The sequence below is a fragment of the Arvicanthis niloticus genome, chromosome 2 (genome assembly GCF_011762505.2).
Source record: "Arvicanthis niloticus isolate mArvNil1 chromosome 2, mArvNil1.pat.X, whole genome shotgun sequence".
In the NCBI taxonomy this organism is placed as follows: Eukaryota; Metazoa; Chordata; class Mammalia; order Rodentia; family Muridae; genus Arvicanthis; species Arvicanthis niloticus.
The window spans coordinates 18,543,246-18,557,473 of record NC_047659.1 but is presented as its reverse complement, the minus strand read 5'-3'; the positions used below and the strand labels follow the sequence as shown (position 1 = coordinate 18,557,473).

General features: G+C 35.4%; 1 protein-coding gene across 1 annotated transcript in view; it reads left to right on the top strand.

Moving 5' to 3' along the window:
- The window catches only part of Lrp1b (LDL receptor related protein 1B), a 349,921-nt gene that overhangs the window by 275,856 nt on the left and 59,837 nt on the right, over nt 1-14,228 (top strand). Inside the window, exon 43 of the mRNA XM_076928219.1 lies at nt 1,418-1,582. Within this exon, the coding sequence (XP_076784334.1) occupies nt 1,418-1,582 (165 nt within the window). The remainder of the gene's footprint in view (nt 1-1,417; nt 1,583-14,228) is intronic.

Sequence of the window (14,228 nt, the reverse complement as noted above, 5' to 3'; positions counted from 1 at the left end):
GTGACATAGGGACATAGGGACATAGGGACATAGGGACATAGGGACATAGAAATGACCAACTTGAAATGATGTCTTTTAAAATATCCAAAACTGTCCCTGGTGACATACCTGTTCCAGGAAGGCCACACATCGTAACACTTTGCAAACTATTCTACTAACTTAGGACCATTTATGTCTCATATTAATTGATGTGATACAAATTCAGAAAGGAATAATAAAATCTCTCTGTTCTCGCTGATATGTGGATCCTAACTTATAAGCTAGACATGTATCCATGTGAAATGTGGGAATAAAATTCAAATATTGAGAAAGCATGTGAAGAGAAAAATATTAGATGATGATAAAGGGTGGCTTATAGGACAAACGATACATGATTAATTACAGAGATACAAAGCGAATATTTTTCTAGTTCAAGGAGCATACATTAATTCAATGTGGTTTGTATTGAACTATCAAGAACCACTTTGCTTTCCAAAAACCCCAGAGTGTATTATTCTTTGATGCAGTGCTGCAAAATATGGCCCTACTTTTGAATTACGTTGAACATTATTGCTCTAGCAATCAGTCACGGCTAATAACTGAGTACTTGTGTTACATTGACCCACTTAGGAAAAGTGACTTTTTTTGAAATTAGGTCTGTGGTAAGTAGTTATTCAAATTGAATGGTTTTTTCGGTTCTATTTAAAACTATATCAAATCATGCTTTTACAATGTTATATAACATGTCAATTACACTGTTTAATAAATCATGGTATCAAAAATATAACTATTGTAAAATATATCTAAGAATTTTTGGTTAATAATAATAAGTATAAAGAATAAAAACCCTTTAAAAAAGTAAGTGTACATTAAATATTTGATTTTAGCTACTATGAATTTGTTCAACTTTCAGATTTCATACATTTTGTGAGAAGTTCTATTATACAAATATATGTATTTATTCAGATTCTTCGAAGCATTCTTTTTTAAAATTTTTATTAGATATCTTATTTATTTACATTTATTTACATTTCAGATGCCATCCCCTTTCCTCATTTCCCTTCCCTAGAAATCCCCTATCCCATTCCCCCACCTCCTTTTTGCTATATTATTTTAATTACATGCACATATTTCAGTCAGTTCTAAGTTTAAGAACTAGCAATACAATAGATACAAATGGTCAAGGAATAAGCAAGACAATAAACAAAATTCTGTGAACACTCAGGTGATCACTGTTTCTAATGGCTTATCAGGATGACCAAAATATCTGAGCCAACCTCCCTAACCCAAAGTTATTTTTATGTCTGAAGGCTACTTCCCTGTTCTAGTCTAAAATTTAGATTCCTGCCTGAAATCACTTCTTTGTTCTAGCCTAATGTCAGATATTTTTGAAGCATTCTTAAACAACATGCTTGTCTTTTTTTTTTTTCTTACCTAGATGACTCTTGCAAACTGACTTGTGAAAATGGAGGAAGGTGCATTTTAAATGAGAAGGGTGATCTGAGATGTCACTGCTGGCCCAGTTATTCAGGAGGAAGGTGTGAAGTCAACCATTGTAGCAATTACTGTCAGAATGGAGGGACCTGCATACCATCCTCTCTAGGTAAATATCTGAAACAACTACATGTGCAAATTACTTGCATTTTCTTAATAGGTAAAAAGTGTGAGTTATAAAGCCTAATAATATTTATCTAACTGAAATCATCATAAATTAAATTTAAAATTAATTTAACAAAATCAAAGGCATTTGTTTATTGTACCAAAAATCATATCACAAAGTTAATAATAGCAATGGGCACTAATGTGGATTAGCACGTAACTTGTGGAAAGCATAGTGCTTGAATAAGAATCAAAACAGTTAGCATTCCAAGTGCTTTTTAATTTTCATTTTAAACACACATAACTATATATACACACACCTTGAAAACTAACACAATTCCATATAAAATTTTAACTTATGTTTCATTTTAAAGTTAATTTTTCCTTCCCTCTTTTTTAGACCTTCTCTCCCTGTGCCATTTGCTCCAGTTCAAATTGATATTTGTGCAGGGTGAGAAACGTGGACCTACCTTGCTTTGTTTGCAGGTGGATTTCCAGTTTTGATGCCAAACTTTATTGGATAGGCTTTCTTTTTAGTGCATGAGATTTTGGCAGTTTTGTAAAACTTAGTTTTTAATAGATGGACTGATATATAATTGCATTTTTGATTTTTTCATTAATCTACTAGTTTTTCTGTGAAAAAACATAATACTATAGATAGATAAATAGATAGATAGATAGATAGATAGATAGATAGATAGAAATATATGTGTGTATATGTATATATATACATATATATATATATATATACACACACATTACATATATATATATATATATATATATATATATATATATATATATATATACACATACATAGGCATATTTATTGGTATATGTTTGTGTATGGTATACACATGTGTTTCTTTGATTGTTATTATCTGTGCATGTAGGTGCTGGAGCTTAATCAAGTATACTGTTCTCTTTTACTTCCTTAAACAGGATTTATTTATTGATAATGCTTACCATTTTGGTTATACTGGCTAGCCAGTAAGGCTCCAGAATCTACCTGTCTCCACTTTCTCAAAGCTATGTGTCTTAGTTACGGTTTTATTGCTATGAACAGACATAATGACCAAGGAGAGACTTATAAAGAACAAAATATATTTGGGGCTGGTTTATTGGTTCAGAGGGTCAGTCCATTATCATCAATGTGGGAGCATGGCAACATCTAAGCAGACATGGTGCAGGCAGAGCTGAGGGTTCTACATCTTCATCTGAAGGCTTCTAGTGGAAGACTCACTTCCAGGTGGCTAGGACTAATGACACACCTACTCCAACAAGGCCACACCTCCTAATATCATCACTTCCTGGTCCAAGCTTATACAAATCATCACATTACACTCTCTGGTCCCAGTAAGCTTGTTCAAACATAAGAGTCTTTGAAGGCCACACTTAAACATAGAATAATACAAAATACATTTAGTCCAACTTCCAAGTCTCCATAGTCTATAGCAGTCTCAACAATGTTAAAAGTCCAAAGTTCAAGGTTTCTTCTGAGATTCATCCAATCTCTTAACTATAATCCCCAAAGCAAGACAGGAAACCAGTTTCAAAATCTAAACTCTACATCTCCATGTCTGATGTCAAAGCTGTCTTCAGATCTCCAACTCCTTTTTCATCTTTGTTGAATGCAACAAACTTCTTTCTACCTAGCTGGTTCCACTTCATTAGTAGCTTTCCTCAGGAGACAACCCACAGCTCTAGCCTCTTGAACATCTTGGGGTCTCCAAAGCCATCCAATGTTACAGCTTCTTGTTTCAATGTTTGGGATCCACACAAGATTTTCTGGGCTTCTTCTAAGGGCTGGAGTCACTTCTCCAGCTCTGCCCTTTATAGCATTCTAAGTTCAGGTTGAATCTACTCCACTGTCACTGTTATTCTTTGTGATCATCCCATGGTACTGGCATCTTCAATACACTGGGGTCTTCAAATGCAAGTAAGGTTCATGAATAGCCTCTCACAGGCCCCCTTCATGATGTCAAGCTTCAGCTTCTTTGCATGACCCCTTTAGGCCTGAGCCTTCAACTGCAACTGAGGTTGTACTTTCACCAATGCCTTTTCATGGCCTTTCACAGTGCCAAGCTTCCGCTGTTCTTCATGACCTCTTCGTGCCTTCAAAATCAGTACTACTTGGGTGACTCTTACGCATTTCTAAGTGCAGCTTCAGCATGAGGTACAACCTTGACTGCCTCTAAAAGACAGCTTCTTTGTACTCTCAGTAAACACTACCCAGAAGATTTACCTCAGTGATATTGGTCTCTTCTTAATCACCACTAATTTCTTAGCTCTAGCTAACCAGCATCAATAGTCCCAGTAGTAGCTCCTATTTTTTACTCTAAATCCAGATCCATGTGGCCAAACCTGCTGAGTTCTGCTGCTTGCTGGGGCTGGAACATAGCGACCTTGTCCTACTATATTATCACCAGTTTTCTGTTTTCCAGTTCCTTGGCTGTCCTGGAACTTGCTCTGTAGACTGAGTTTGAACTCTGAGATCTGCATGCCTATCTCCTAAACACTAGAATTAAAGGTGTGGCCCACTAAACCTGGATTTAAGTTTTTTCTTCACCTAGAACTTACTCTGTCTCATGCTGGCCTTGAACTCAGAGATCTGCTTGGCTTTCCTACTGGAATTAAAGGTGTATACCACCACCATACCTGGATCTAAATTTAGATGGGTAAAATCTTGCCCCAAAGTCTCACTCCCTTAATCTGCTATCTCCTAGAGCACAAGAGTCAGCTCCATTACAGTTCCTGGTGCCCCTTTAATACTATTTTTTCTTTCTCATCTTGCTACACTTAGTTAAAATGCTCTTCATGAGACTTAATCAGACAACCAAGTCTATGATGGGGGATTCTGAGACTTTCTTTGTCAACGTGACTAATCTGAGTCTCTTCACCTTAGCTTCAAGTAACTAGTCACCAAAATACCACAAAACAGCCTCTAGGCTACATATTTCAATTCTCCACTGACACCTCTTCTGGCAGGTCCACATAATTCAAATCACTCTCAGTAACAAAGTCTTCCATATTTCTATTAGGCTATCCCATTAAGCCCCATTTAAAGCATTTCACTGCTGTCCACAACCAAAGTCTGAAAATATGCATTCTTCCAAACAAAAGCATGGTCAGGCTTATCACAGCAATATCCCGGACCCTGGTATCAACTTTTGTCTTAGGGTTTTATTGCTGTGAATAGACATCATGACCAAGACAAGTCTTATAAAGGACAACATATATTTGGGGCTGGCTTACAGCTTCAGAGGTTCAGTCTATTATCATCAATATGGGAGCATGACAACATCTAGGCAGGCAAGGTCCAGGCAGAGCTGAGAGATTTACATCTTCATCTGAAGGTTGCTAGTGAAAGATTAACTTCCAGGTAGCTAGGACTAGGGTATTAAAGCCCACACCAACAGAGACACACCTACTCCAACAGGACCACACCTCCAAATAGTATCACACCCTGGCCAAAACATATACAACCATCACACTGTGTTTGTAAGTATACATCAGATTGGCATGCATTTATATGTTGGCTGATAACATAAATTTGGGTTCTCTTGCTTTCAGAGGAAACACTAAACTAAATCCCTAGCTCCATAGCTCTAAACTTTATTTTCTGTGGAGAATTGTTAGCACTAATTCAATTCCCTTGCTTCATTAGGTTTGTTACATATTCATACACACACACACACACACACACACACACACACATGGATACGTATATATTTAGAAATGTGCCCATTTTAAATATATACCATAATTTCTTCATATTATTGAGTATTTTCTAATATCAGTTTTGAAAGTATTCAATGTTTATTATATTGATTTTGTCAAAGTATGTTATAACAATTCCTCTTTATCACTAATATTATTATTTTGGATTTTTTTCTCTTGTTCAACCTTATTCACCTTTTCAAAGAATCAAATTTTTATCTGATTAATTCTATTTTTGGCATTTAGCCTCAATTTTTGTATTATGCCATCATTTGTATTAATTATATCTTTCTATCTGCTACATTGGGATTTTTACATATTTTTTTCTTTTCTAGAGTGGTATTTACTTATGCATGAGTACATATCATGATTGTCTTTCTGGATTTAGGTTACCTCACTCTAGATGATATTTTATAATTCCATCCACTTGCTGGCAAATTACATGATTCCCTTGTTTTTAATGGCTAAGTAATACTCCAGTGTGTAAAAGCACACATTTTCTTTACCCATAAAAATCATTAGTTTTTAATATCACTCAACATCAATGGACTCAATTGCCCAATAAAAAGGCACAGGCTGAAAGTATGGCTATGAAAGGAGGACCCATCATTCTTCTCCATAAAAGAAAAGCACCTCAACATTAAAGATAGACATTACCTCAGAGCAAAGGGCTTGAAATAGATTTTTCTAAGCAATGAACCCAAGAAGCAAGCTGGAGTAGCCATTTTATTATGTATTAAAATAGACTTAAAACCAAAATTAATCAAAAAATATGGAGATTGTCACTTCATACTAATCAAAGGACAAATCTACTGAGATGAAGTCTCAATTCTGAGTGTTTGGCCTCTAAAACTTATATTTCTATATTTCAATAGGTAATTTGTCTTGGTATAGCAACATAATTTACAATTATTTCAAAGCAAGGTATATATTATCATGGACTTTCTTTGCTTTTTAGATTTATTATTCTGATGTTTCAGCCTTTGTATAAAAGTTGATTTTTTTCATTTACAGATTTTAGTATCATTTCATTGCTTTGTGTAGTTGACATCTATAAAATGGTATGTCATAAAGAGGTACTTCTCTGGTAGATTCTGAGACCTACATTTCTTTATTAGGTTTGAAAATTCTTGGCTAAATCTTTACTGAAAAGCTTGCTAATATATATACTTTATCTCAGCCCTTCTTTTACAGCATGAATTCTAATGTTTGGTCTCTTGAGTATATTCCTGTCATCTTAGAAATGTGTGTCCTGTTCATTGTTTTGGTTTTTTTCCCTCTTATGTGTATAATAATGTTTCAAACTTAGGCTCTATTCCTGATATTTGTTTTTCAGCTTGGTCATGCCTTTTGACAATGCTTTCTGTTGTGTAATTTATTAGACCTATGTAATTTAATCATTCTCAGAGTTTATATCTTCTCTTCTAATGCCCTGTTTCTTTTCTGAAGTTTTCCTCCATATTTTACATATTTCTTTCTTACAGGGTATGGATTATTTCATCTACACTTAACATTTTTGCCTATGACTTGAATTAATTTCCTGAGTTACATTTCTTGGTCTTAACCTTGTCATTGGATGTTAAAAATGCTGTACTCTGTACTCCTTCTAGAAGTTCAGTTATTTCTTCATCTTTGTTAACTAGTAGTGAAGTTATCACAGTATAGTGTTATCTCATGATGTTTTTCTCCTTTAGGGTAGTGTTTTATATGCTCATGCCCTATGGTTTGTAGTTTCCCCTCCTTCCCACTGTTTTCATTAGTTTTGTTTTATGAGAATACTCATGGTATGTTTATGTTCTGAAGGAAAGAGTTCTTCTACAGCAAGAGTTAATAGGATGACTTCATAAACATTTCTCTGATAGTTACAAGGTTTTACTCTTATCCTAAATTGAGTCTTACACAAGATTTGTAGATGGCAGTACTAGGATAATCTTTGTAGATATGCCCTATTCTGTCTTGAGGAGAGTGACAGAGTTATATGTTTGTCATTATTTGCTTGGAAGTTCCTTAGAGTGGACTGCACAAAGCACATAAACCTAGCAATAGCCATTTTGAGATATGTTTACTTCTATATTATTGTCTGCCTTTGCTGACCCAGTTGTAGTATATTTACTCAGATTCCCCATCTTGCTCTTGAGCCCTTTCATTGCTGCTCACTCCATTGCTTAGACTTGATTGCACTACTGTGATTTTCTTGCATGCTAGTCTATCCTAGGGAAAAACTGACATGTTTAAAGAATTTATATGTTTCTATAACATTCAAGTTTGTGTTTTTCCCCCACTATACAAATAATGTCTCTAAAAATAAAAGTTCATTGCTATTTATAGTTAGGTTCATTTTAAAGAAAAATAAACTTCACCAGAACCTTTGATTGCACCCTTTTTGCCATCTAAAATTATAACTACAATGTAGGAATTATAAAACCTAAGATATTTTAGGTCTTTTTTTCTTTTTTATTCATCCCAATCACTGCCCCTTTTCTCCTTCTTCTCCCAGTCCCACCCTTACAAATTCCTTTCTGTATTGCTCACTTAGAGAAGAAAATAAAATAAATTTAGTTTAACACATGGGAGTGACAGAGAAATATCATTCTGTGTTGCTGGCATAATTAGTCATTCATTCATTTTGAGAGAAAATGTGTTTTCAGACCATCATTATTTTTTAAGAAATGGAAAAGTACAAATTCCTCAACTGAAAGAGTTCACTTTTCTGAAGGTTTTTAGTCTTCTTTAGTTAACTTGATATAAGCTGGAATTAACTGGAAAGAAGAACCTAGGTTAAGAAATGCTTCTACCAGTGCTGACTGGGCTGAGGAGCCTGAAATAACTGTCTCCTGAGAGGCTCTGCGAGGACCTGACCAATACAGATGCTAATGCACATAGCCAAACATCAGACTGAGCAAGCAGTCCCTAATGGAGGAGTTAGAGAAAGGACTGAAGGAGATGTAGGGGTTTGCAAACAATAGAAAGAACAAGATCAACCAAGACCCCCCCCCCCAAAGCTCCCAGGGACTAAACCACCAACCAAAGAGTACACATGGGGGACCCATGGCTCCAGCCACATATGTAGCAGAGGATGGGCTTATTTGGCATCAGTGGGAGGGGAGACCCTTGGTCCTGTGAAGGCTGGATGACCCTGGGTAGGGGAATGATAGTGTGCTGAGGTAGGGTAGGTGGGAGGGAGAGACCCTCATAGAGACAGGGGAGTGTATAGGGGGTTTATGTAGCAGAAACTGGGAAGGGCGATAACATTTGTAAAGTTAATAAATAAAATAACCAATAAAAATATAAAAAAGAAATTGATAAAGTTGTATTGGATAAACTTTAGTAAAATAGGTATAGTTTATTTGAAGAAATAAGCATGGTTTTGATAAACTGTTTTGCGATTGAATCATTTAATGGTTACAAACTTTGCTAAGATAATAAAAGCAACTGAGTATTGGTAGGTTGAGAAATTCATATACTAATTGAATATTTTGGCATACTAATTTATAGCTATTTTATTTAACTTATATAAAATCTATGCAGAGAAACATCTGGAGAGCATTGAATTTGCAATATTTATGTTGAAATCACTCATTCAAATGTTTAAGCATAATATATAAATTAATCTACATACCTAATTTATTAGATCAAGATGTCTGCAATTATTTGGTCAAGAAAATTATATTGTATATTTTTAGTACAAATTAGTTATCATTTAATTTCAGTCTGAGACATAGCTGAATAATATCTTATAATAATTAATACTTAAATATCTGTATAGCAATTGTCACAAAGGATTTTTATATATAAATATGATGGTTTTTAAAATTTTTTATTGGGTATTTTATTTACATTTTAGATGTTATCCCCTTACCTCATTCCCCCCACTGACCAGGATCCCCTATCCCATCCCCCCTCCTCCTGCTTCTATGAGGATGTGCCCCCACATACCCCCAAACTCCCACCTCCCACCCTCAAATTCCCCCATACTCAGCATCCAGCCTTCATGGGACCAAGGATCTTTTCTCCCACCTATAATAGCTTCTGGTTATTATAAATAAGGCTGCTATAAACATAGTGGAGCATATGTCATTGTTATATGTTACAGCCTCTTCTGGGTATATGCCCAGGAGTGGTATAGCTGGGTCATCAGGTAGAGCTATGTCCAGTTTTCTGAGGAACCGCCAGACTGATTTCCAGAGTGGTTGTACCAGCTTGCAATCCCACCAACAATGGAGGAGTGTTCGTCTTTCTCCACATCCTTTCTAGCATATACTAACACCTGAGTTTTTGATCTCAGCCATTCTGACTGGTGTGAGGTGGTATCTCAGGATTGTTTTGATTTGCATTTCTCTGATGACTAAGGATATTGAACATTTCTTAAAGTGCTTCTCAGCTAATCAAGGTTCCTCAGTTGAGAATTCTTTGTTTAGCTCTTTACTCCATTTTTTTAATAGGGTTCTTTGATTGTCTGGAGTGTAATTTCTTGAGTTCTTTATATATATTAGATATTAGCCTTCTAACAGATGTAGGATTAGTAATGATCTTTTCCCAATCTGTTGGTTGCTGTTTTGTCCTATTGACAGTGTCTTTTGCCTTACAGAAGCTATACAATTTTATGAGGTCCCATTTGTCAATTCTTGATCTTAGAGCATAAGCCATTGGTGTTCTGTTCAGGAACTTTTCCCCTGTGCCTAGGTATTTAAGGGTCTTCCCCACCTTATCTTCTATTAGTTTCTGTGTGTCTGGTTTTATGTGAAGGTCCTTTATCCACTTGGACTTGAGCCTTGTACAAGGAGATAAGAATGGATCGATTTGCATTTGTCTATATGCTGACCTCCAGTTGAACCAGCACCATTTGTTGAAAATGCTGTCCTTTTTCCAGTGGATGGTTTTAGCACCTTTGTCAAAGATCAAATGACCATAGGTGTGTGGGTTCATTTCTGGATCTTCAATTCTATTCCATTGATCTTGCTGCCTGTCTCTGTACCAATACCATGCAGTTTTTATCACTATTGCTCTGTAGTAGTTTGAAGTCAGGGATGGTGATTCCCCCAGAAGTTCTTTTATTGTTGAGAATAGTTCTCACTATCCTGGGTTTTTTTGTTATACCAAATGAAGTTTCAAATTGCTCTTTCTACCTCTATGAAGAATTGATTTGGAATTTTGATGGGGATTGCATTGAATCTGTAGATGGCTTTTGGCAAGATGGCCATTTTTACTATATTAGTCCTGCCAATACATGAGCATGGGAGATCTTTCCATCTTCTGAGATCTTCGATTTCTTTTTTCAGAGACTTGAAGTTCTTGTCATATAGATCTTTCACTTGTGTGATTAGATTCACACCAAGGTATTTTATATTATTTATTACTATTGTGAAGGGTGTCATTTTTCTAATTTTTTCTCAGCCTAAATACCTTTTGAGTAGAGGAAAGCTACTGGTTTGTTTGAGTTGATTTTATATCCAGCCACTTTGCTGAAGTTGTTTATCAGGTTTAGGAGTTCTCTGTTGGAAGTTTTAGGATCACTTAAATATACTATCATACCATCTGCAAATAGTGAAATTTTGACTTTTTCCTTTCCTATTTGTATTCCTTTGACTTCCTTTTTTGTCTAATTGCTCTGGCTAGGACTTCCAGTACTATAATAAATAGGTAGGGAGACAGTGGGCAGCCTTGTCTAGTCCCTGATTTTAGTGGGATTGCTTCAAGTTTCTCTCCATTTAGTTTGATGTTGGCTACAGGTTTGCTGTATATTGCTTTTACTTTTTGGTATGGGCCTTGTATTCCTGATCTTTCCAAGACTTTTACCATGAAGAGATGTTGAATTTTGTCAAATGCTTTCTCAGCATCTACTGAAATGATCATGTGAATTTTTTCTTTAAGTTTGTTTATATAGTAGATTATATTGATGTATTTCTGATATTGAACCATCCTTGCATTCCTGGGATAAAGCCTACTTGATCGTGGTGGATGATTATTTAATATGTTCTTGGATTTAGTTTGTAAGAATTTTATTGAGTATTTTTGCATCGATATTCATAAGGGAGATTGGTCTGAAGTTCTCTTTCTTTGTTGGGTCTTTGTGAGGTATAGGTATAAGTGTGATTGTAGCTTCATAGAATGAATTGGGTAGTGTTCCTTCTGTTTCTATTTTGTGGAATAGTTTGAAGAGAATTGGTATTAGGTCTTCCTTGAAGGTCTGATAGAATCCTGCGCTAAAACCAACTGGTCCTGGGCTTTTTTGGTGAGGAGACTTTCAATGACTTCTGCAATTTCTTTAGGTGTTATGGGCCTGTTTAGATGGTTTACTTGCTCCTGATTTAACCTTGGTACCTAGTGTCTGTCAAGAAAATTATCCATTTCATCCAGATTTTTCAGTTTTGTTGAGTATAAGCTTTTGTAGTAGGATCTGTTGATTTTTTTTTAATTTCCTGTTTCTGTTGTTATGTCTCCCTTTTCAGTTCTGATTTTATTAATTTGGATACTCTCTTTGTGCCCTTTGGTTAATCTGGCTAAAGGTTTATCTATATTGTTAATTTTTTTATTTACCAGCTCCTGGTTTTGTTGATATTTTTTATAGTTCTTTCTGTTTCTACTTGGTTGATTTCATCTCTGAGTTTGATTATTTCTTGCTGTCTACTCCTCTTGGGTGTATTTGCGTCTTTGTGTTCTAAAGCTTTCAGCTGTACTGTCAAGTTGTTAGTGTATCCTCTCTCCAGCTTCTTTTTGTAGGTACTTAGAGCTATGAGTTTTCCTCTTAGTACTGCTTTCATTGTGTCCCACAAGTTTTGGTATGATGTGTCCTCATTTTCATTAAATTCTAAAAAGCCTTTAATTTCTTTCTTTATTTCTTCCTTGACCAAGTCATCATTGAGTAGAGTGTTGTTCAGTTTCTATGTGTATGTGGGCTTTACATTGTTTTTGTTATTATTAAAGACCAGCCTTAGTCCATGGTAATCTGATAGGATATATGGGATTATTTCAATTTTCTTGTATCTGTTGAGGCCTGTTTTGTGACCATTATATTGTCTATTTTGGAGAAGGTACCATGAGGTGCTGAGAAAAAGGTATATTCTTTTGTTTTAGGATGAGATGTTCTATAGATATCAGTTAAATCCATTTGGTTCATAACTTCTGTTAACTTCATTGTGTCTCTGTTTAGTTTCTATTTCCATGAACTGTTCATTGCTGAGAATGAGGTATTTAAGTCCCCCACTATTATTGTGTGAGGTGCAATGTGTGTTTTGAGCTTTAGTAAAGTTTCTTTTATGCATGTTGGTGCCCTTGCATTGGATCATAGATGTTCTGAATTGAGAATTTTCTTGGTAGATTTTTTCCTTTGATGAGTATGAAGTGTCCTTCCCCATCTTTTTTGATTATTTTTGCTTGAAAGTTGATTTTATCTGATATTCAAATGGCTACTTCAGCTTGTTTCTTGGGACCATTTGCTTGGAAAATTGTTTTCCATCCTTCTACTCTGAGGTAGTAACTGTTTTTGTCACTGAGGTGCATTTCCTGTATGCAGCAAACTTCTGGGTCCTGTTTATGTATCCAGTCTGAGAGTCTATGTCTTTTTATTAGAGAATTGAGTCCATTGATATTAAGAGATATTAAGAAAACTGATTGTTGCTTCCTGTTATTTTTGTTATTAGAGGTGGAATTATGTTTGTGTAACTATCTTCTATTTGGTTGTTGGAAGATTACTTCCTTGCTTTTTCTAGGTTGTTATTTTCCTCCTTGTGTTAGAGTTTTCCATCCATTATCCATTGAAGTGCTGGATTTGTGGGAAGATATTGTGTACACTTGGTTTTTTCATGGAATGTTTTGGTTTCTCCAGCTATAGTGATTGAGAGTTTTGCAGGGTATAGTAGTCTCGGCTGGCATTTGTGTTCTCTTAGGGTGTGTATGATAACAGTCCAGGATCTTCTGGCTTTTATAGTCTCTGGTAAGAGGTCTGGTGTAATTCTGATAGGTCTTCCTTTATATGTTACTTTACCTTTTTCCCTTACTGCTTTTAGTATTTTTTCTTTGTTTTGCACACTTGATGTTTTGATTATTATGTGAAGGGATGTATTTCTTTTTTGGTCTAGTTTATTTGGAGTTCTGTAGGCTTCTTGTATATTCATGAACACCTCTTTCTTTAGGTTAGGGAAGTTTTCCTCTATAATTTTGTTGAAAATATTTACTGGCCCTTTAATTTGGGAGTCTTCACCTTCATCTATACCTATTATTTTTAAGTTTGCTCATCTCATTGTGTCCTGGATTTTCTGGATGTTTTGGGTTAGGAGCTTTTTGCATTTTGCATTTTCTTTGACAGTTGTGTCAATCTTTTCCATGGTATCTTCTGCACATGATATTCTCTCTTCTATCTTTTGTATTCTGTTGGTGATGCTTGCATCTATGACTCCTTATCTCATTCCTAGGTTTTCTATATCTAGGGTAGTCTCTTTTTGAGATATATCCAGGGTATTGTCCCTTTGAGATTTTCTTATTGTTTCTACTTTCATTTTTAGGTCCTGGTTGGTTTTGTTTAATTCCTTCACCTGTTTGGTTGTATTTTCTTGCAATTCTTTAAGAGATTTTTGTGTTTCCTCTTTAAGGGCTTCTACCTGTTTAACTGTGGTCTCCTGTAAAAGTCCTCTCTCATCATCATGAGAAGTGATTTTAATTCTAAATCTTGCTTTTCATGTGTGATGGGGTGTCCAGGGCTTGCTATGGTGGGAGAACTGGGTTCTGATGATGCCAAGTATCTTTGGTTTCTGTTGCTTATGTCTTGTGCTTGCCTTTTGCCATCTGGTTAACTCTAGTGCTACCTGCACTCAATTTCTCTGGCTAGAGCCTGTCTTTCCAGTTATTTTGCTTGTGTTATAACTCCTCAGGTTTCAGATGTCTCTGTGATTCTGTGATCCTGAGTTCCTGGGTAAAAGAAATCCTGGGACTCA